Source organism: Notechis scutatus, chromosome 1 (genome assembly GCF_049901735.1).
Source record: "Notechis scutatus isolate UNSWTSFEM ecotype Mainland chromosome 1, rNotScu1.2, whole genome shotgun sequence".
Classification (NCBI taxonomy): domain Eukaryota; kingdom Metazoa; phylum Chordata; class Lepidosauria; order Squamata; family Elapidae; genus Notechis; species Notechis scutatus.
The window spans coordinates 313,912,413-313,937,207 of record NC_142009.1 but is presented as its reverse complement, the minus strand read 5'-3'; the positions used below and the strand labels follow the sequence as shown (position 1 = coordinate 313,937,207).

Sequence of the window (24,795 nt, the reverse complement as noted above, 5' to 3'; positions counted from 1 at the left end):
TCTATTGCTTTGCCCTGGTCGAGTTGAGTAGTCCATATGTTTTTGCAGTGTAAGAGTTGCAGATTACAGGATAGTTTTTTCTGAAACCAAATTGTTTGTTGGAGAGTAGGTTGTTTGTCTCTAAATGGAGGATGATGGATTGGTTAATAATTGATTCCATGACTTTACAGGTGACGCAGCATAAGGAGATTGGTCTGTAATTTTCAACTAGGCTTGGGTCTCCCTTTTTGAAGATGGGAATGACTGTGGCTTGTAACCATAGGTTGGGCAAGGAGCTGGTTCTGAAAGATCTTTCAAAGATTATGCTTAGAGGTTTGGCTATGGCAGCGGATAGTTTTCTTAAGAAGTAGGCACATATTCCATCCGGTCCAATAGATAGAGATGGTTTTAGGTTGCGTAGTGCTTTTTCAACGTTGTCTACTGTAAAATCGATATGTATTAGATCATTATTGTTGTCTTTGGTACGGCTAGGAAACATTGGGCATGATCCATTACTGTTTACAAACACTGAGCCGAAGAATGTGTTAAAGATGTTGGCTTTAATGGTGTCGTCGCTGCAGTCTTTACCATCAGGTCCTATCAAGGGAGGGATGGACCTTGAGTCTTTTAGTTTGTTGTTTACAAAATTGTAAAAAGCACGGGTGGAATTGGTGCTTAGAAGGTTTTCCTCTTGTTTAATGTGGTAATTGGTGCATTCGGTCTTTATCTGGTGGCATAAATTTTTATATCGGTTTTTGAAATTAGCAACGTGACCAGATTTGTTTTTCCGCCAGAGTGATCTCTTTTTGGATTGAAGTTTCCTTATTGATATGGGTAATCTGCTTTTTTGTTTTGTTTTTGGAGTTGTTGTTGGAACATATAGTTTGATGACTCTTTTGACTTCAAGTAAAAATATGTTGTAATGATCTTCAACAGTATTGCATCCAGTGAATAGAGATTGCCAATCGAGGGATGAGAGATCGTTATCTATAAGATCATAATTGCCTTTTTTGAAGTTACAACTAGGGATGACATCGTTGTGGTGATTTTTGCGTGGACGTATGTTGAGGCAAAAGTCAATCATATTGTGATCACTACTGGAAAAGGGTTCTTTGGTTTGTATTCGGTAAATTAAATTCAAACTATTGCAGAAGATGAGATTGAGGCAGTTGTTCAGTCTAGTGTTGTTGGTTACTAGTTGTTCAAGACCTAGATTTGTAATAGCATTGAAGAAGGTTGTGTGTATGATTTCAGTTGTACAATTATTTAGGGTCCAGTCAATATGAGGTAGATTGAAATCTCCAAGAAGGATAAAAGGGTATGGGCAGGATGTAGCCCATGTTAGTAGTGTATTTAGCTTGTTTATATGTTCGATGTCATAATCAGGTGCTCTGTAACATAGTAAGAATCGAATTGTGATATTTAAGGATAGTTCACAGATGATGGTTTCAGGAAGGGCAAGCTCCTGGGTAACTTGGATATTTTTTAGATGTAAGGATTTTTTGTAGAATATAGCAACACCACCTCCTCGACGATTTTCACGATCTGATCGGTAAACATGATAGTCTCTTACTGTGGTAATGGAGTCGGGGAGAGATGCATTGAGCCATGTTTCACAGACAAATATAATGTCAAAGTTAGCCATATTTAAGAGGATGAGAAATTCAGGTATTTTATTCACGAGGCTTCTTGCATTGAGTAGTTTGCATTTAAGTCCGGCAGCAGTTGGGATTGAGGTAGTTGGGGGCGTGCGTGCCTAGTCTTGGGTGATGGTGGGTGGTGGGTAGTTTTGGGTGATGGTGGGTGGTGGTAGGTGGTTGAGGTAGGGTAGTGGTTGAGGGTAAAAGTTGGGTATTGGGTTGCGTGTCTTACTTTTGATGCAGTCAGCATGGTAGTCAATGTACAGGTCCTTCTCTCCATTGTCTAGACGGGTTTTGAGTTCGATGCGGAGTGCACGGGAGCGGGCACGTTGCTGTATGGTTAAGTCAGGGCGGCAACGGAGGTTTTTGTGGTTGGTGTTGGTTATCTTAACTCTTTAACAGGGATTTTATTTGCACAGTGTATTCAGAATCTGGAGCTGGGTAAGGGCAGAATCTGGAGGCAGAAGGGGGCTGACAAAATTTGCAGGAGGGGCTAAGTATTTGAAAATCTGGCTAGAAAGTGGCTACAGAAAGAATAAGCAGTATGGTTTAAAACAGACTGTGTGGGTGGTAGAGAAGGTGGTAATGTAATGTAAGATAGATGTGCCAGTGGGGAGGATTGGGGGCAGAGAAATAAAAAGCAGTAGAAAGTGTTACAGAAATGGACAAGAGTACATATGATGGGAAGCGTAGAGAAGGTTGCTCTATATTATTTTATAGGAACCATTTATTGTATATTATAATAAGTTTTGTTTATAAGAGTAAAGTATGCCTAATTAAAAGGGGATTGTCTTGATTGTCTTTAAATTTTTAAAAAGATGTAAATCATTATGCTACTATAAAGGAAGAACAATCTGTGTTGTAGTAAATTGTGGATTAAAAACTTTAGTAAAACAGAATATACTATAAGCATTTGTCTAATTGTCTTTCATGAAAACTAAGTTCATGTTGTGAAATTCAAGAAGAGGTAGTTCTAGCCCCATTTATAGTATCTCGATGTCTGCTTTTTTGTCCCACTTAGGCTTCCAATACTATAGCAAGCAATTTTATTTATACATGAATAGCTAAAGATTAGATTTTCATTACTTCTGAGCAGATTAATTCACAGTAGCAAAAACAACCTAGACTCTGTTTGCAGTATGATTGGTATTTTCTGTTCTTGTTTGAGAAAATACCATCATTTTGAGTTTTCCTTTCCCCCAGAGTAAGTTTCCTTTGACATAACCCAGATCTGAGGCTCTTAATCAGCTTTTCTCAGAAATCTTCCACATTATCTGGCAGTGATGGGAGTTGTAGTCCAACACACCTGAGGAGACAAAAGGAAAAAGTGATAGAGTCAGAATATATGAGTCAGTAGCTCATTGATTTTTCTGAACCAATAGTTCGTTGCTGTTGCAAAGAAAGCATTTGTCAAGTAACATGTCAAGACATGTTTTTAAAATGTTTTCTAGAGAAGCATGTTTCTAAAAAAACAAATTATTATTATTATTATTATTATTATTATTATTATTATTATTATTATTATTATTATTATTATTATTATGCTGCCCATCTCCCCTACAACGTGACTCTGGGCAAAATAGTACTCTGTGGATCATCTTAATCTATACCATATTGGCATGAAAAAAAAAACGTTTATCATTAGGTGGAAGATTCCTATTCAAATATTTATTAATATTTCACATTTCTAAACAGCCTATCTCCCTTAGAGGGGGACTCTGAGTGTTATACAATAAAATAGGATAATAGTGAAGCTCAACAAAGTTACTAGCGCATTGAATTGTAGTCTGGTTTTCCACAACTTATCAAGCCAGCTGTACAGTTTGATTGCCTTCTTGTTAATGTTTGTTATATGAACCTCTTCTATCATGCTTTCTAAAAACAGCTAAATAAACAATAATTTATGTGATGTGTTGCATCAATATGCTTGTATAGGAATACCATACCAAGTGATCAATAACTTATTGAATCTATAGGTGAAACTCGAAAAATTAGAATGCAACTTAAAAGGTGAAACTAATATATGAGATAGACTCATTACATGCAAAGCAAGATAGTTCAAGCCATGATTTGTCATAATTGTGACGATTATGGCTTACAGCTCATGAAAACCCCAAATCCACAATCTCAGAAAATTAGAATATTATATGCAATCAATAAAACAAGGATTGTACATAGAACAATATCGGACCTCTGAAAAGTATAAGCATGCATATGTACTCAGTACTTGGTTTGGGCCCCTTTTGCAGCAATTACTGCCTCAATGCGGTGTGGCATGGAAGCTATCAGCCTGTGGCACTGCTGAGGTGTTATGGAAGACCAGGATGCTGCAATAGCGGCCTTCAGCTCTTCTGCATTGTTCGGTCTCATGTCTCTCATTTTTCTCTTGGCAATGCCCCATAGATTCTCCATGGGGTTCAGGTCAGGCAAGTTTGCTGGCCAATCAAGCACAGTAATCCCACGGTCATTGAACCAGGTTTTGGTGCCTTTGGCAGTGTGGGCAGGTGCCAAGTCCTACTGGAAAATGAAGTCAGCATCCCCATAAAGCTCGTCTGCGGAAGGAAGCTTGAAGTGCTCCAAAATCTTCTGGTAGATGGCTGCGTTGACCCTGGACTTAATGAAGCACTGTGGACCAACACCAGCAGATGACATGGCTCCCCAAATCAACACAGACTGTGGAAACTTCACACTGGACTTCAAGCATCTTTCAGTGTGTGCCTCTCCATTCTTCCTCCAGACTCTGGGTCCTTGGTTGCCAAATGAGATGCAAAAGTTGCTCTCATCAGAAAAGAGGACTTTGGACCACTGAGCAAAAGACCAGTTCTGTTTTTCTTTAGCCAAGGTAAGATGCTTCTGATGTTTGTTGTTCAGGAGCGGCTTGACAAGAGGAATATGACATTTGAAGCCCATGTCCAGGATCCGTCTCTGTGTGGTGGCTCTTGATGCACTGACTCCAGCCTCAGTCCACTCCTTGTGAAAGTCCCCAACACATCTGCAGCGCAGATGTTGACCTTGTGGGGAGAGAGAGGGAGAGATCCTCTCGGGCGAGCGCCTTCCCCCGCAGCCCTCCGCACGAAAGGAGGACCCGCCGGTAGGGGAAACCGAGCCACGGAGGCGCTCCGTGCAGGTGCCTCCAAAGGCAGGAAGGACGGGCTGGCGGGCGCTAACCTCGCCCGTTCTCCCCGCGTCGGGCTAAGGGTGGTGGCTGTTTCCGCTGGAGCAGCTCCCGCCTGGCCTTTCTTTGAGGTGGAAAAGGTCGCTGGGCTGAAGGGACCGGCGCGTCAGAGGCGCGCAGTGTAGGGAGGTCGGGGAGGAATGGAAGAGGCCCCGGGAAATTAGCTTCCCCACGTTGGGTTGGGCTGCCCTCTCGGGCAGGGGAGGCTTTGTAAAATAATTCGCTTTACCTTCGAAAGCAAAGGGAAGACGGGAGCGCCTGAAGCCAAGTGTCTCCTCAGGGCTCCGGTTGCAGGGAGGAGCCCTGACTGGCCGCACGTGACGACCCGGCGTATAAGACGACCCCCCCAGTTGGAGGCATGATTTTTAGGGCAAAAAAGTCGTCTTATACGCCGGCAAATACGGTACCTTTTGAGGCTTTCCCTCCTTATGGAGGGTGTCAATGATGGTTTTCCGCACAACTGTCAGGTCAGCAGTCTTTCCCATGATTGTGATTCCTACTGAACCAGAATTGAGAGACCATTTAAAGGCTCAGGAACCCTTTGCAGGTGTTATGGCTTAATTAGCTGATTAGAGTGGAATACTTTGAGCCTAGAATATTGAACCTTTTCACAATATTCTAATTTTCTGAGATTATGGATTTTTTCATGAGCTGTAAGCCATAATCATCTCAATTATGACACATCATGGCTTGAATTCTCTTGCTTTGCATGTAATGAGTCTATCTCATATATTAGTTTCATCTTTTAAGCTGCATTACTGAAATAAATGAACCTTTGCATGATATTCTTATTTTTCGAGTTTCACCTATATATGTTGGTATCAATGTGGATTTTTGGAGAGAGGTGGTCATTTTTTCTTATGCCATAGAAGAGATTTGGGACATAATGCCCCAAACATATCGGTACAACACTTAATGTGCAATGTAATATTTGTTTGTCAATATTAAGAGGACATGTTTAAATGGAACCTAATGACATGCTATGCCAAGTTGTACTTGTCTACAGAGTGATCCATGCCCTGCCATTATGTATTATATAAACCTATAGACAGGGAAAAGTTTTACAGGTGGTAAATGATTGTTTAATCTCTAGCATACACAATTATAAGAATCAAGTAGCAAGTAATGGTAACAAATTCCTCTTATGACATATAAATATGATATAGTTTTCCTGAAAGCCATCATTTTGCTAAACAAATAATTCCCTCAACACTGTTCAACTATTTCAAAATCTGCACTACTATTACTGTTAATCTTCTCATCATTCCTTATCACCCATCCCTCCCACTTGTGATTGTATGACTGTAACTTTGTCGCTTGTATCCTTACTATTTATATTGACTGTTTCGTAGTATGATTTGATTGCTTATTGTACCCTATGATTATCACTAAATGTTGTACCTTATGATTCTTGATGAATGTATCTTTTATGTATACTGTGAGTATTTGCACCAAGACAAATTCCTTGTGTGTCCAATCACACTTGGCCAATAAAGAATTCTATTCTACTAGATTCTATTCTATTCTAAAGATACACCTGGGAACAGATGGACAAGTATGTTAGATTTACTCATTGTATTACAATATATTGTTTAGGAACTTTAGCCAATTATGCCTATTTTTTCTGGGAATATATATCCACATTAATTTATTTATATTTGAAATTATGCTCTACTAAATTTGGTGAGTGTGATTAGCAATCAACTAATCAGAATAGAGCTGGAAGGGACCTTCGAGGTCTTCTAGTCCAACCCACTACTCAAGCAGGAGACCCTATACCATTTCAGACAAGTGACTGTCCAGTCTCTTAAAAACCTCCAGTGATGAAGCATATTTATTAGAAGGAAAATCACTACCGTTCTGAAATATAACCCCTTGCTCACTTTTTTATGTAGAACAAGTGCCTATTTTTAAATGGTTGGAAAGTGTGACAAAAGCTTGTACCATTAATTGGGGAACATTTCAACAGAACTTGGGGTAGTGTGGAGCAATCAATTCCCTTTTTGATAGTTGGTTAGGAATGTATTTGTGCACTTTGTAGTTTACTATTTTTTTCCTTTAGTTAATATTATTTTTTTACATTGTTTTAATCATATCCTGCAATTTAGCTAGAGCAGCACTTTCCAAACCCGGGTAAAAACCTGATGACATGATTCACTACCTAATCACAATAGGGACATTTGAAAAAGGACTTTCTGATAAGCAGTTTTGGTTATGAAGGATAAAGCTTGGAAAGCACTGAGCTAGACTCCCTTCCCACCTTTGATAGGATTTAGTAAGCTACATTTAATCTCATTTGTCATATGAACCGAGCCTTTGTGATTGATTTATAGTATGGGCGATTTATTGAGTTGAATAAATCAATAACATTGTTTGGGTAAACACAGTCTCTTAGAAACATGTCTTGGGTTTACATCAATTTGTGTTTGTTATCCATTTTTTAAAATGTTGCCTGTAATATTGCTGTTACATTGGTCTTTTTCTATATGCAATCTAGACTGCATTTTAAAGGTGGAATCAAAACAATTCAGATGGTGCAGCTGCAGTTCCACTTTTCACCCAAGATAAGCACACTTGTGGCTAAGGTGGTCAGTGAGTATGACATATACCAGGAGTGTGTGATCATAATACAATGTGCTCTTTGGGTGGGAGCAGGAGAACTGAGTGTTGAGGCTTTCGAACGGCGTTTTTTTAATCAATAAAGCAAATATGTCTCAAGGGTGCTTTTTCAAGAGGCAACTGTTTTTTCTTTGAAGACGTTTCCCTTCTCATCCACGAAGCTTCTTAAGCTGTTTTTCTTTGCAGGCGTTTCACTTCTCATCCAAGAAGCTTCTTCAGGTGTGAAGAAGCTTCTTGGATGAGAAGCGAAACGTCTGCAAAGAAAAACCAGAAAGTCCAGTGGCCTCTTGAAAAAAAAAAAGTCACCTTTGGGACAACCATGACCTGAATGACTGAGAACTTCCATAGACAATAAAAGCAAATAAACACGAAAAGCAGCTCCGAAGCGGACCAGGCTATTCTCCTTCGCTCCCTTATTCATCCTAACATCACGTGAAGCCGGAAGACGCGCAGCGCCTTCCCAAAGAGGGCTCAGCCGAGCGGGGTTGTGAGGGGGGCCGGGCCGCCAGGAGGCTTCTCATTGGGGCAGAGAGCGCTCGTGATGAGAAGGCGAGGCCGAGGCCGGCAGGTTTCGGCTCCGCCTGTCAGGCCTTCCTCTTCTTGTCCCCTCTGCCGCCCCCTTCAGCCAGCACCACTTCACTCGCGAAGCGCCTCTGATCCGCTCGGAGAGAAATTCCCCGCCTCTTGCACTTCGTTGGCTTCTTTCTTTCGCCTTTTGCAGGCCGCTGAAGCCCTCCGTCCTGTGAGAGGCTGTTTGGGCCAGCCCAAAGCTGGCCTCCGCCGTCACCATGGAGCCTTGCCCGACGACGGATGGCTCCTGCGAGAAGAAAAGGTAAGGAGGAGACGATCCTTTGCCCTTCACTGCCGGTCGCGGCCTGGGAGCCTTTTCCGGAATCGGACTGCCTGCCGTTGTTATAAGGGTCCCCACCCCCACTCCTCATTTTTCTTTAAACAATGTAATTCGGTGTGTGGAGTTTCAGGAAGGAGGGAGCGTCTGTATTACGAAGAACCTTTCCTCCCCCAAAATTCCGGATGATGGATATTGTAGTTCTGCCGTGGGGTTGCCAAAAACTCCCGCCTTCTACCCAGTTTTAACCTGATCTTCTTGTTCGAGATGTTGTGTCTCCTTTTTAAAAAATGGGTAGACGTGGTGGTTGAAAGACGGAGTGAACTTGGAAGATCTCTCTTTTCCAGGGGTTTGTTTAATTATCCCTCCATTACCTGTTTTTCGTGCCCATCTTTTGTTCGTAGCGACACCCCCTTCTTTGCTTCTAAACTACCATTTTTATTCCTAATTTCCGTACATAGCTTTCGTCCATCCACATTTGTCTTCATCTTCCCTCCCCCACATGTCCTCTTATGCCCTTCCCTCCTCCCCTCTTCTTCCTTTTTTCTTAAGAGGATGTTTTCACTCTTTTATTTCTTCTCCTCCCCCAATTGTCCACGTCGCCATTTTGTGCTGGGGGGTGTGTGAGCATGTGAATGTGAGAACCTGAAAAAGAGAGAGAGAGAGAGAGAGAAACCAGTGCCCAATATTTGATAGCAGATTTTCTTAGCTTGCTAAATATGCAACTTTTTTTGGCAAGATAATTGCTAATGTACCACATGGACTCTCCACATTTAAGGGTTTTTTTGGGTGGGGGGAGGTTTTCTGTTTAGATTAAGGCATAACCCAAAAAATAGATCTGGTATTTCAAAAGAATCAGGAAACGTAATGATGGTTTTAATATAATGATTATCTGGTTTTTAGGAGCCATCTACAGGAGTTGTGTTAATGTATCTTGACTATTTGTACATGGAAATGAAAAGGATGGTCTATCTTGGCTGGTTATGATTTGGAAAGAACAGCACTTTGCCTGTGTACATTTTCAAATTCTTTGTAAGCAGACAATAAGAGATATCAATTAGAAAGGCAGGTAGAATAACTGTTAATAATAGAGATGGATATATGTTATCTTCAGTGAGAGAATCAATGATACTTTTAAGATTTTCAGATTCTTTCAGTGCCAGGACAGATTACCCTGTATTTTTTAGCAAAATGACACCAAAAAGGGCAAGGTTGGCAGAAGTTGTTCTAAGTCCCCAAATTGTGCTGCTCCTACCTGAACCTTCCTGACATAATTTCAACTTGAGTTCCCTCCTAGCTACTCCTGCCAAAATATGGTTGCTACACTTCAGTGAATTATTAGCAGTATTATTATTATTTGGTTTGTGGTAAGGTTTGCTTGCATTCATGTGTTTTTGGAAGTTTCAGGTCCTTGGATGGTCTGTTTTCTATTTCACTAAGTCCAAACCCTTTATGTATGGTTAAGTTTATAAATTGTCTCAATCAGAATGCCATTTTACTACGTTGTTCATTAAACCAGTGTAAAATATAATTGCTTTTTATGTGGTATTGGATGTGAACAAAAGGCTCACAGCAGTGATAGATATTAGTGATCTGTGAGGATCCTAGTTTTTGAACTGAACTATGCCATTAATGTGAAGTATCCCTACTAATGTTTCTGGGTATGCACTATTTATGAATATAGAGGGAATATTGTGTTTGGTAAGAATATGCATAATTAAAGTATTGACTGTAATTGTGCATAGAATATAAAGTTTTCATCACCTCATAGCTGAAAGAGCTTTTATAGAATACGTAAACAATAGGATGAACACTCTGTACTATGTTAAAAGAGTGTTTTAATATCACAGGGCTTCTTGATATGATTAGATATAAAATGGTTTTACTGGTTCACAATAAAGAATAATTTGCACTGTAGGACTAATCTGAGGCTTTTTGCTACCAGTTGTGAAATACACAACTTCTTCCATTACATTTAATATTTAGTAATAGGCACTAGGTTGACAATTGAATAGCTGTGACAAAACACAGCTATTTATGTATTTTATGGGGGGGTGAGAATAGCTGGGGGAGATACTGATACAGCTGATGTGACATATAAAGGTTTGGCTATCTCCACCTCTAAGATCTGTCTCATTTTTTGTAATAGTAGGACAGTCTTCATCTTGAGAAACATTTAAGTTGTATGAAAAAAGTAATTATCCACGAAGTTTCAAGCCTTCTCTTGAGTTTTAGTATGAATACTTAGCAGTTGTAACTAAATATGTAGCACTAGCAAACAGCTTCCATAAATCCTTTCTCTACCCCTAAGTTATAAAGCAATTAAAAATTCTTCAAAGGGGACTGGATTGCTACATACATTTATAGACCTTGGGTAGAAAACAGGTGGACTTTATTACATCACATTAAATGTGATTTTTTTTAACCATTTATGATTTAAAAATTTCAATATATTTTATATTATATTTTTAAGAGTTTGGTGAAAGTGGCTTGCAAAGATTACTGGTTTGTCTTTATTTTGTTTTATCTGTCTTTTAGAACTTGAATAAAATCTGTATTTTTATATTTCTACATTGTACGTATTTTATGTATTTATCATCTCTTTACTCACCTGATATCCCAAGAAGTCTTCTAAATGACAATATAATTTTGTAGAGCTGTGCGATTAACAGGTAATATGACAGGTTTTTCCTCTCACCCCCTATTTCACCTACATCAGTTCTCAATTACAAAGAAACATGTGATGGAACTTTTTTCTGCTTTGTAGAGATATTGTACCATATTTGTAACTGTAGTTTATATAAAACCTGTTTTGATTCTCCCAATTTAATTCTGATTCAAACAACACCCCATTGCTTTCATTAGGCCAAGTCTTTTTTGGTTGAAAAATAAAAGTTTAAAATCAAAGATGAAGGGAGCTTTGCGCAGGAATGTTTGATAATATTAAGAAGCGCACGGGGTGGTGATGGTTTGATAGTGGTTTAGTTTGCTTTCTGCCCGAAACTAGTATTTCTTTGCACCAATCTTTATGCTATTTAATATTTCTTGCTTGGAATTTAGGAATTATTCATTAAAAGAAAAGGAAAACATCACTTTCTTGCAAACTTAGAATATGTTGGATTCTGGCTTGCCATTCTGCTATTCTCTTATTCCTGGGAATGTAAAAATTCTGGGAACTTTATGTAGCTGTTAAAATGATCTTTCCTTTTTTCTAACAATTGTCTTCTTTAGTCTTGAATAGGTCTCTTGAATAGGATAGCAAAATACAGTTCAGGCCCCTATTGTTTTGTTTAAACTTACAGTAACAGACTAATGGGGATCTTGATAGAACTTTGTGAATTCAAAACTGTCTGTGGAAGATTTCCTGCTCAGCTCAGTCTTACATTGTTTAAAGATCAGTCTACTGAATTCAGAGAGGGTTTTTAAATTGCTTTTGCTTACAAAACAGAATACAAGACTAATAGAAAACTGTTTTTAAAGATATTATTACATATCTAATTATCTGCCTTTCTATTATGTCAATAAAGAGCACGTTCATTAGTAAAGAATAAATTCAGAGGTTTAATTCCATATAAATATAAGCATGAAATTACTTTTGTAATCTTGAAATGTTAAAATAAAAATTGAAAAATATATTGGAATATGTGGAATATAATTGGCTTTATTTTTAGGATCTTTTAAGACAGTTAAGAAGTGAAACTTTAATGACATTCTAACAAGAGCATAATATTTAGATCACCATTCAGTTTATGCTTTTATTGGACATGATATAATAGCAACACTTTGTTAACCATAGCTAACTAATTTGGAACAAGATTTAAGAATGGATACTTTGTTCACCAATTTGTGCATAAGCCATAGTGTGTAACTTTGTTGATGATTTTTATTAACTAATAGGAATATTCAATTTTATAGCTGTTAAATTAGAATGCTTTTTGGATATGCTTTTATGCTAGCAACTGAACTGATCTGTACTAGTTGTGAGATTGGGCCATCATTACGAATCTAAACACTTACACTAAGAATGCATCAAAAATGTGAACTTATATAATAAGGTTTTTAACATTCTAACATTCAAAGATGTCCTTTCCAGAAATAGGATAGTTCACATAAACTCTAAATGATAGTAGACAATTAGAATAGAATAGAATAGAATAGAATAGAATAGAATAGAATTCTTTATTGGCCAAGTGTGATTGGACACACAAGGAATTTGTCTTGGTGTAAGTATTGTCAGTATACATAAAAGAAAAGATACATTCATTAAGAATCAAGAATCATAACGTATAATACTTAATGATAGTTATAGGGTACAATCAGCAATCAAATCATACCAGGAAACAATCAATATAAATCGTAAGGATACAAGCGATAAAATTACAGTCCTGTGAGGGGATGGGTGATAAGGAGTGATGAGAAGGTTAATAGAAATAGTAGTGCAGACTTTGTAATAGTTGAACAGTGTTGAGGGAATTATTTGTTTAGCAGAATGATGGCTTTCGGGGAAAAAACTGTTCTTGTGTCTAGTTGTTCTGGTGTGCAGTGCTCTATAGCGTTGTTTTGAGGGAAGGAGTTGAAACAGTTTATGTCAGGGATGTGAGGGGTCTGTAAATATTTTCACAGCCCTCTTTTTGACTTGTACAGTATACAGGTCCTCGATTGAAGGCAGGTGGGTAGTAATTGTTTTTTCTGCAGTCCTAATTATCTGAAGTCTGTGTCTGTCCTGTTGGGTTGCAGACCAAACCAGACAGTTATAGAGGTGCAGATGATAGATTCAATAATTCCCCTGTAAAACTATCAGCAGCTCCTTGTATCCATAGATGTCACAGAATCTTATAACTGTGATAAATCTGGACTTCACCCTATACTGCAAGTTCATTCTTCCAACATGACCTTATTCAGAATGAGAAATTCAAGTACTACTTACACTATGGCCATCTTTTCAAATTCAGATTATTTACCTACAGCAGCTATTACATTATTTAAGTGTTAACTTAGTTTAAATTGGCCTCTTTTGATTACAATATTATAGAAAAATACTGTTGGATGTCTTCAACACACCAGAACTTCAGGCAGATATTAAACAGCTAACCAGGAGACAAGAGGTTACTTTGAGTGAAGACATAGCATTCAATTTGTTAGGCTTGTTTAAATTTAATAAAGTAAATAAATATGAACTTGCTTAGCGACTGTTTGAAGTTATGATGAATCCCACAAAAGCTACTTACAACTCAATTTTGACGTGGTAGCAATAGCACTTAGACTTACTATATATACTGCTTCACAACACTTTGCAACCTTCTCTAAGCAGTTTCCAGAGTCAGCATATTGTCCCCAACAATCTGGGTCATTATACTGACCTCGGAAAGATGGGCCGCTGAGTCAACCTTGAGTTCATGAGAATCGAACTGCTGGCAGTCAGTTGAATTAGCCTGAATACTGCATTCTTGAAGTCACATGATCACATTTGGGCACTTAACAACTGGCTTATCTTTGTGGACATTGCAGTGTCCCACAGTCACAATTTTTTACTTGTTTCAATTTGCTTAATTCAATTTTACATATTTTGCTTTCTGGCAAAAATACCCATTAGGTAAATTGGATTCACTTAAGAACAGTGTTCATTTAACACTGCTGCTGCTGCCAAAAAAAAAAAAAATCAGGTCCGGACACATGATGCCTTGACTTTGACCACAATGACTTCTGGGCTCAGTTATGGTCTCAAGTCAAAGACTACCTGTATGAACCTTTCAAATACTGTTCCTTGAGACACGTCTCACAAATAAGAATAAAATCATTACATAACTCCAGCCCCTAAGGAACACAGCTGTGTCAGGATAAATGGTATGAAAAGATGCTGTCTCTTTTCCAGTAAAGTCAATCTGTTATGTTGACAAATAATTATGTCCATAGCAAGGCAGAAGCCCACATAGAAATGGATGTAAAAAAATATTTTCTCGAAGAATCTTTGCTTAGAATGCTGAAGAATCTTTATTCTCTTCATCACATTGCCTAAGACAGGGATCCCCAACCTTTTTGACGCCGCGGCCCGGTACCGGCATCAGCTGGGTGCCGCGGCCCGGTACCGGCATCAACTGGGCGCCGCCATCTTTTTGCGAAAAAGTGCTTCTGGTGAGCTTTCTACCGGAAAAGCTCACCGGAAGCACTTTTTACCAAAAAGATGGCGGCGCCCAGCAACCAGCGGCCCGGTAAGAGTTGTTCCGCGGACCGGTATCGGTCCGCGGACCGGCGGTTGGGGACCCCTGGCCTAAGAGAAAAAAATATTTTCCATTGGAAATATGCATAATAAAATTCTGTGGACCAATTAAGGATATAGTTATGGCAATATTCTAAGTACCACTTTTGGATGTTCACATCACTGATACTTTAACAACAACGTATTCATATGTATGTAACAAAATGTTCATAATTCACTGGATTTATTTATTTATTTATTTATTTATTTATTTATCCATCCATAGCTAGCTGAATTAGCCATTGTTGTAGAACATGCCCTCATAAACATCTTGCTCATGCTGTTAGACTGCAAAAAACTAAAACTGATCTCTGGGTATACTGGGTACGTCATTTGGAATTGCATTTAGATAAGTTTATCATATTGGGTCCCTTAAGAGAAAACAGCATTTCCTAGAATAGATGCCATATACAGCTCAGTAAAGCTTTACAGTATAGAATCTGATCAGTTAAACAAGGAAACATCCTATACATCCTGGACAGTTGGTGTCCATACCGAGGCCAAGACTTGAAAGGAACACTAGATGTAGTTGTTGACAAATCCCTAGAACTTCCAATTGGAAATCAATTGGATTTCATGTTTCTTCAAAAGGACACTACTAATGTTTGGTCTACAATCAACCAGACCAGACTTTTCTCTGTGCTAGTGGAAACTGCACTTAAACAGAGGGTTCAACCATATGACCTGGGTGGGTAACTGACTACAGAAAAAATAAATTTGGATACCAATTTGGATATGAGGAAATGAACTAGAAATATGTTTTAAATAGCACTTTTTTTTTTCAGGATAAGTTTTTGGGAAAATCATATCATTTTGCTGCGTTAGATTTATAGCTACAGAAAAAAATAATTGATTGCAAAAAGTATTCACTAAATTTATGAAAGTAGGAAAGTGTTTTTGTATTAGCCAATGGACTGGTTGTCTGAACTATTCGTTTTAAAGCATTCTCCTGTAGTACTGTGAAGTAACCGTGAAGAATGCATTTGCCTACAATAATTGAAACTTTCAATTACACAACTTCCATTATCATCAGATTGCTTTGTCCCTGTGGTTGACCTCAGTGAGGCTGTTTTGGAACAGATGTTTTGAGGATCCAAACCTAAATGTAGATTCATACAGCAAAAATCCACAGTAATCAGTTTGATTCTTATTTATGTGTGGTATGTCTCAACTCTCATTGGTTATTTTAGAAACCATTATTTATTTGATTCTAGTGTAGTGTTATGATTAAAACAAAACTCAGTGTGATATATAAACCTACCCAATCAGAATAACAATAATAGAAATAATTCCATGTGCCAGTTTAAATATTTTCAGAAAAGTTAAAGAAGACACGGCAGATTGTCTGCACCCAATGTTCTGGCACATCTGCCTTCTTTCCATTGGACATTGGTTTTGTTTGGGGGGGAAGGGTGCTGTATAGCATTTTATGCATAAATGTGGAACATTTCCAATGAGTATGGAACAGCCTGTCTAAAATCCAAATATGAAGAATTTTCAATTCAAAAATTTTAATAAAATTTTGGGAGGCTTCCAGAGTGTAATTTGCTTACTTCAGTTCCAGTCGATGAATACAAGTAGTCCTTGACTTAGCACCACAATTAAGTCCAAAATTTCTGTTGCTAAGTGAGATATTTGTTGATTGTGTTTTGTTTCATTTTATGATCTTTTTTGGCACAGTTAAGTGAATCACTGCAATTGCTAAGTTAGTAACATACTTGTTAAATGAATTTGGATTCCCTATTGACTTTGCTTGTCAGTAGGTCACAAAAGAGAATCATATGACACTACATTTGTCATAAATATGAGTCAATTGCCAAGTGTCTGAATTTTGGTCATGTGATTATGGGAATGCTGCATCGATCATGGAAAAACAATCATGAATCACTTTTTTTCAGTGCCGTTGTAACTTTGAACAGTCACTAAATGGATTGTTGTAAGTCGAGGACTACTGTTAACTACCCTGAATGAGTGAATGAGTTGGGTGGCCATATTTATTTGGCATATGGCATCTACAGAGGTCATGCATTGTAGTCTAATTGCTACCTCTCCAGTTTGGACTGCGAGGGATATAATATCCAGTTGGGTTGTTGTGTGTATAGATTTTTAGCCACTGTATTAAGACAGAATATTGCCCGGGTTATACCATCATGGAGACTATGTATATTAATTAAGAAAATATACATTTTCTTAATAAATAACAGGAAAAAGGTAATTCTCTTTCTGCCTGACAAGTTCAGTAAGCAATAGTTTGGGCATTTACAAGCTCAGGGGCCCAATATATTTGTAATGTTTTGTATTTCACAGTAGACATCTTACAATTATCAGCTTGCCTTAAAAAAAGGCACAATGAAGCAGAATATCACATTGTAAACATAGAGTATAGTATATACTCCATGTAGTATAGCAATGAACTTATTCAGCAGGCAAGTAGTAATTTTCTTTTAAGTTGTAAGCAGATTTTAATACCTGAACATTGTTTAACCAATTTTTCTTCAGCTCCACTTTCTCTTGCCTTCAGTTAGCTTTAGCCATTGACAGCAAAAATGTTTTATTGGCAAACATTTCTTTAAATATAAAAGGCTTGGGGGAATTTTAAAAAAAAGATACAATGCCACTCAAGACTATATGTAATGAACTGTTCCCACCTTGTCTCCCGCTTGGGATAAGCACAGGCTCTTCTGTTCTGAATTCAGAAGACTTAGAACAGTTTGGATAATTATAATAATTATTGTACCATTAAAGGAGATTAGTGTAGAGTTTACTACAAGATAAAATAATAGACATTGATTTGAATGATCAAATTGGAGTTTAAGGCTGGCAGTTTTAAGGTGGGTTTTATTTCTGGCATTATAAATATTCTTCTGAAGCTATTTACTAAGGAACACAAGAGAAGAGGTGTCATCAATTCATGCCCTATTTAGTTTATACAATGCCCACCTAGGCTTTCTAGGTGGGCATTGTGTGACTGAACATTAAATGTCTCCCAGAGTTTGCTCAAATCCATGTTCATTGCGTCAATGATACTATCTGACCAGATCATCTCCAGCCATCCCCTTCTCCTTTTGCTTTCCCAATATCAGGGTCTTTTCCATTGAGTCTTCACTTCTTTGTTGGTGACCAAAGTATTTGAGCTTCAGCTTCAGTATCTGCTCTTCCGAAGAACAATCAGGGCTGATTTCATTTAGTATTTTGAATATTTACATATGCCATTGTTTTTTTATCACTTTCCCCATATTTTCAATGATTGGATCTTCTTTATTTAACCACAGTTTATAGAATAAGACACAGTTGTTGGATTTATACTTTACACAAATCTGTAAATTTATCATTTACAACTATAATGGTCAAGCTTCTACAACATGCCAAGTCAAAGTGTTAACATGAAAATGATACATTATGTATTGTTTCCAAACTCTTCATACATGTTGCTGATACTTTTGCAAAATGGGTGAGCTTACTCACTCATCAAATGGCTGCCCAAGAATATTTGACGGTTCTAAGTACCAGTTCTTAGTCACTCCCTCTACACCCCTTTCTGTAAAGAATTCCCTTAATCTTTACTTTTAGAAGATTGTGATGGTTTTAAGAGTCAGTAGGATAGTCTGTAAATGACAATTTCAGAGGAAATACGTCAAGAGATTATGTGGGTAGGTAATTTGGTAAATTGTGTGCCATTTCTGTGTGTTTATCATTTCACTTGCTGCAAGTTTGTGAAAATATTTGGCTTCCTACAGCTATACTTGCATTTATATATTTGCTGTTAAACTTGTGGATGGGGTTCCTAGAAGATGTTACTCACACATTTTTTTTTTAAACTAGAGTTGAAATATGCAAACTAATGCAAGAGTCTCTTAGTCTTTTTTCTTATTGTTACATTCCTGATATATCTGAAATTTTAAGAACATTTTGTGGGCATTCTGAGAAAATGACTGCATTTGGAAGTATAATCAATCACAGAAAGACAATTTTTAAACCTAAGGTGCCTCTCTTCTGGTTCCCCAAAATATTTCACATCATATTTCAATGTACTTAGTCATTTTATTTTCTTGGAATACCTCTGTAAGATTTAGAGGCACTTTTGGGAATAAAAATAATGTTGAAGACTATCTTATCAGCTTTTCATTTTCAGTTTTTGAAAAATCAGTTCAGTAGGAAATCGGATGGATGCAAAGCAATAGCAATAGCACTTAGACTTATATACCGCTTTATAGTGCTTTACAGGCCTCTCTAAGCAGTTTACAGAGTCAGCATATTGTCCCTAACAATTTGGGTCCTCATTTTACTCATCTCGGAAGGATGGAAGGCTAAGTCAACCTTGAGCCTGGTAAGATTCGATCTGCCAAATTGCAGGCAGCCGGATGTCAGCAGAAGTAGCCTGCAAGGATGCATATCCATGGGAATCGCTGATTTACTATATACTAGTTATATGAAATGACAGCTAAGACAAATTATAGGCAGAACAGTGCTATATATTAATGTTTTATATCACTCATGATTTACACTAAGATACAATTTTTATTTTTGTTTTCAATTCCGGTTACTGTATTCAACACTTCTGAAATCAGTACTCTTGACAGAGTTCCAAATCTGTAGGAAATTGTCCAAGTTCTATTGACCTAGTTCTTTGTGTAACCTATATTGATTTTGTAGCATAATTGTGGTCCTAACTGCTATGATTAAAAACATAATGCAGAAGGTATTTAAATTATTTCTATGACAGACTTTCTCAAGTTTAAACACAAAAATTGCCTAACCAGATGGGAATTGTTGGGGGGAGATTTAACAATTTCTTTCTCAACAACATGTCTCTTTGTCATAACTGCTAAAACCAATAGTGAATTATGCCCATTGTTTTTCTTCTTTTTTTCCTCTTTTCTCCTGATTTTTCCAGTGTTGCTATTGTTTCAAATTCTCCTAATTTCTCTTCTGCCTATTTTGTCTGCTGTTCCCCAGCCTCCACAATGCATCTCAGGCCCTTAGATTGAAGACATAATCCAATGGCAACTGTACTTTCTTTCTTGCCTTTACGACAATAAGATCTTTTTCTGAGGATTCATTGGAATCTCAATGTGTGAATCAGTTCCCAGATTTCTACCAAACTACGGCAGGACCTCTCAATATATTCATAAAACATTATTATTACATTAATATATGATTAAATTAATTTTAATCATTTTTGCTATTGTGAATAGTATATTTATAGTTTGGTTTTTTTTTTAAGAATTGTGTCTTTTACGTATTTATTGGTTTTTAAATTAAGTGCTGGATGCTGTACAGAGTCACTTGCAAGTTAGATGGCTGGCTAAATAAGTACATTCAAATAAAAGGCTTGATATTTGGGGAAATATTTACATTGGAATGTTGGAAGTAATGTTGGGCAGTAGGCAATGAGGTTGTATGCAATTACAATATATATTTGGCATATCAAAGAATACTGCTTGAAAATACGCCAGAAATGGCCACTGCTTTATACTCTTCTATTGAAATGTCATTATCAAGATCTGTAATGCTTCCCTGCCTCCCCCAGATTAGGAATTATATCCAAGTCCTTTTCACAATTTCCACTGTCAGTATTGACCATTGTGGAACCATTCTGGCCACTTCCTGTTAGTTTGCTTCACAGCAGGAAATCCACCATGCAGCCCTGGCCACATGGGGACTACAGGAAAGAACTAGAATGCTTTTTTCATTATTTTGCAAATGAAGCCTCTCTCTTCTCTTATTTCTTGTCTTAGAATCAGCCATGAAATACCTGCTTCTTGCATATTTTTAAGAACACTCATCTATAAAATAAACGTCATACAATTCTGAAACTTTCAAATTTGAACTAGATTTTTTTTTTCTGCAGAAACTTTGGATATTCCCTCCCAGCTTTTCCAGTTTATATCTGTTCCCAGAAATGAATTACAAAATGCCCAACTTTATGTCTGGTATGACTGAACAATGAGTATACTGAATGATGAGTATAACGATGAGTATAAAGCAGAAAGGTTCTGCTTTCTTGTTTTAAAATTATTTGGGCAAATCCATGTGAATTAAGTAATTTTATAGGGATTGTTAGGCAGTTCTTATATTTTAGTTTAATTGTTGCAAAGGAGGTAACTGTTTAAATACAAACTAACCCCCCCCTTTCATGTCAACTGTGAAACTACTGTTTCAAGTGCAAAAAAGATTGTTTTCAAGATTTGGGAAGTGTTCTACAAACGCAGCTAAAATGTTCATTTTTAGCTTAAAAGCAGAAGTTTCAGATTTGAAACAATTCAAATGATTTTCAACCCTTGACAAGCTACTTTGTGCCATAAAAAGCCTACATTTTGGTATCCCTAATTTTCCTTTTTACATTTTGTAAATGAATACATTTCTTTCTTTGGCGAAATAAATTGTGTGTTTCAACACACAATTCAATCTGAATAAAATCAGGTTAAGCTTATTTGAATTAATTTGGACATAATTCACATGAAGATACCATTCAACTGTAATCATTTGGCTTTCTCCATTTACTCACCATAACAGGTAGACTGGATGGTTAGAGAGCAGCACACTTTATTTGCTTCTTTTGGGTTAGTCACCAACATTCTGAAACATCATTCCCAAATTATTCTAGAAAATCTACATACTTGATGGAGCAGATTTATCGTTTGTGTCTCTGGGAAATGGGAGCTGCAATACCAAGAGGAATCCAATGGTATTTGTCCAGTGCATAAGTTTGATATCTACCAAATACCTGAAAGGATTGAATAGAGACCTTTAAATAGTAGACACTAATATTCATTACTGTAGATGTAAACACTATTGTCTCAGTGTTAAACAGCATGTGATAATCATTAAAACATATAGGACTGTGATGATTGCTTTCCAGAAATTGTCGTATTGTAACTTCCAACAGTCCTAGGGAGCACCATCAATTTTAAATAAGTTTGTGGTTTCGGGAACAGCTTTTCACTCATGCCTTTGGTAAAGATAGATAGATAGATAGATAGATAGATAGATAGATAGATAGATAGATAGATAGATAGATAGATAGATAGATAGATAGATAGATAGATAGATAGATAGATAGATAGATAGATAGATAGATAGACAGACAGACAGACAGTAGAATTATTTATTGGCCAAGTGTGATTGGACACACAAGGAATTTGTCTTAGTGCAAATGCTGTGAGTATACATAAAAGAATGATGTTATCTTTTAACCTAGAATTGTTTTCTTTTGTTTCTACCAAGTTTGTTATCAGGACATTTTATCTGGGGCTTTTTTGGGGGTGGGGGGGTTTCTTGACATTTCTCATGCCTGGTTTCTCATAGTTTAAATAATTTGTAAACTTCCCAGACTTGCTAGAGTAAATTTAATAAAAAATAATCACCACATTTGGAGACTCACTGGTTCTCTAGGCTTTGTTGTGAGTTGGGGACTTTTAATGTGAATCACTTTGGAAGGCCATGATAAAAAATGAAAGTGGTAACAATTTAATTCTGTTCTGTTTGGTCAAGCTGGGGCAAGCTTTGAGTAGAAAGAAGAGATAAAGAACCCGTTTGAGGCTATACTGATACCCTTAATATTATAAAGGAGGACCTTGGACCTTGTTACTTTTATTCAAGGGTGAATTAGTTGGAAGTCAAGCTAATATATAACTTGAATAAAATGCTTCTTGTTATACTCTTAAATTAGTGAGTATGAGTCTCTACCGGTAGCTGCAAGAAGTTGGATGAATATGTTGTAATACAAACAGCATGCCTACTTTAAGAAGCCTGAATTTGAGGCTGTTTTACCTTTGCCAGCTGAAAATCATTAGTAATTTCTGGGTTCAGAGAAAAATATAAATACTATGTATTTATTTCTTTTAAATCCAAACCTTCAGATGGATGAAGATGGTTATCTGGAAGCAGTTACACATATGAGAAGAATAAACAAGTGCTGAATTACAGGATTGAAATAGTTGTTTTTTTAAACTGCAGGAAAGACAATAATAATATTAAGCTAGAAATAATCTTCACAGGAAAGATTTGGTTCCTCATTTTGCATGAAAACTGTTACTCTATCTTTCGATGGTTATGCATATGTTAAATGAGTAATTGTAGCCTGGATACAGTGCTTAGATTATTTCCATGAAACCTTCAACCTAAATAAAAACAATACTTTAAAAAAGAACTGGCCCAATTCTTGTTACTATGATGTTCTTGCATAGATTTTAGGAAAGAATACCTGACTTATATTTACTATCGTGTTGATAAAACTGTCATTAAAAAAAAACAGAGTGTGCAACAACAGTGATGCCTCCACAATGACATGAAAATGTGTGTGGATTGATTGATTGATCGTTCCGATTTGATTTGTGTGCCACCCATCTTGTCTAACGGCGTATCATTATCCACCACCTCAAATGGTTGCCAAGTCCATCTACTATCGTGGTAGTTTGTAATCTGCATGAAAAACATTGTTTGCAATATAATACAGATATAAAAAAGTAAGTTGAGCTGTTTAATTTGACTCTTACAATTACATGTCTGTAATTGTCTCTGAGTTTTCTGAGTAACTTTATGGAAGTGATCTATCATAAGCAGTGGTGTTTTAACTTCCCAGTCTAAGCTATAACTTTGGAATTTTTAGTGGTCTCCTATTCAAGTGGTAATTGGACTTTTTGCTGCTTAATTTTCAAGTTAAGACAATTGATTTTAAACTGTTGTGAAAATCATAGTAGTGGCAGTAGAAGTTCAGTAAAACAAAGATTCTGTAGATAAGTTACTGCCATATAGAATGTTATCTGTCTTTGTTCCACTGAATCTTTCTTGGTAGAGGGGCGAAGGCTGGCTGGTTCAAGGAGAAATGTTCCTTTCAGTCCTTGAGCATTTAGAATCTGATAGACCCAAATGTAGTGCTTTAAAATACTTTAAAATATTAATGTAGTGCTGTAGAATACTTCTTTGTTAAAATTTAATTTTCACTCATGATTTCTTCAACTGGCAGCTTTCTGTTAAAAATTACGAAGTTCTACATCAGGGGTGTCCAACTCGATTTGCTGTATCAGGGCTGTGTTTGACTTGGGGGTGCAGGGTAGGTCTGGCTGGTGTAGCTGTGGCCAGCTAGACATCACTTGTGTTGGGGGGGCACTGGGGGTGGACCAAGTGTTCTGCCAGTTAAAACAGGCTCTCAAGCTCTGTTTTTGGCTGTAACGGCCTCCTGCAATCCTCTGCCAACAAAAACAACAACCCTGAAATACTGTTTCCTGAGAAGAGTTAATCCTGTTCAAGCACACACATTTCACACTTTTCAGTAAAATTGAAAATGCCCAATCCTGGTTCAATAAATTGGTTCATACAACTAAGGCCATAAATCATAGTTTATAAACCTGTGAGTATTTTTGGAGGCAACTGGACTTTCTTGTTTTTCTTTTGAAGACATTTAGCTTCTCATCCAAGAAGCTTCTTCTGCTCTGACAGGATAGTGGGGAATGGAAGGATTTATATTCCTTGCAGACAGCTGTCAGAGCTGAAGAAGCTTCTTGGATGAGAAGCTAAACGCCTTCAAAAGAAATAACAAAGTCCAGTTGCCTCCAGATAAAGCACCTTTGGGACAACCATGACCTGAATGACTGAGAATCTCTACAGACTTTTAACCTGTGGGTGAATTCACATAAAATACTAAATTGGTATTATTTATGGTTTATTGTGGTGTGTGAATGCACACACATACACTTAAATCTTTTAGTGGTAGCAATTCTAAGTACTCTTTCACTCTCCTATAGCATTGTTTGTAATGTTTTAGAGCTTGATCTGACAATGGAAGAATGATTTTAGGATGTATGGTACACGTCAAATGTATCTGAAGCTATACCGGAAATGTGGAGGACTAATCCTTCCAGAGATTTAAGATCAATTTTACAATAATTAACAGAAAGTATTTAAATTTGTTATTAAAATAAATTAAATACTTTTTTTAAAAAATGGATGAAATATTTTTTTGATAAATTAACATTTAACATTTCATTTCAACTGCGTGTTACTTTGTTTGCTTTCTGAATTCACAGATTATCAGTGTTGATTGAGGCCACAAATACAGATTAATATTGAATTCAAAAACATAAATGCTACGCTGTGTAAGTTGATTTCAACATGGTTTATAATATTTACATATTATTTAATTATACAGTATATCACATTTAGTAAGCACATGCATCAGCACATAAAACAAGTATTTAAGGGTGTTTTAAAATATCTAGCCAGTAATTAGCCCTACATATGAAAAGAAATAACCAAAATTTTTTTTTTAACTTCCTGC

The 24,795-nt window shown here is 36.9% G+C and overlaps 1 protein-coding gene across 1 annotated transcript in view; it reads left to right on the top strand.

Annotated features, from left to right (window-relative positions):
* The first annotated feature begins 8,051 nt into the window (after positions 1 to 8,051).
* Positions 8,052 to 24,795, top strand: part of HIF1A (hypoxia inducible factor 1 subunit alpha) — a 49,718-nt gene continuing 32,974 nt past the window's right edge. Inside the window, exon 1 of the mRNA XM_026670164.2 lies at positions 8,052 to 8,245. Coding sequence (XP_026525949.1) covers positions 8,202 to 8,245 — 44 coding nt within the window. The 5' untranslated portion in view covers positions 8,052 to 8,201. The remainder of the gene's footprint in view (positions 8,246 to 24,795) is intronic.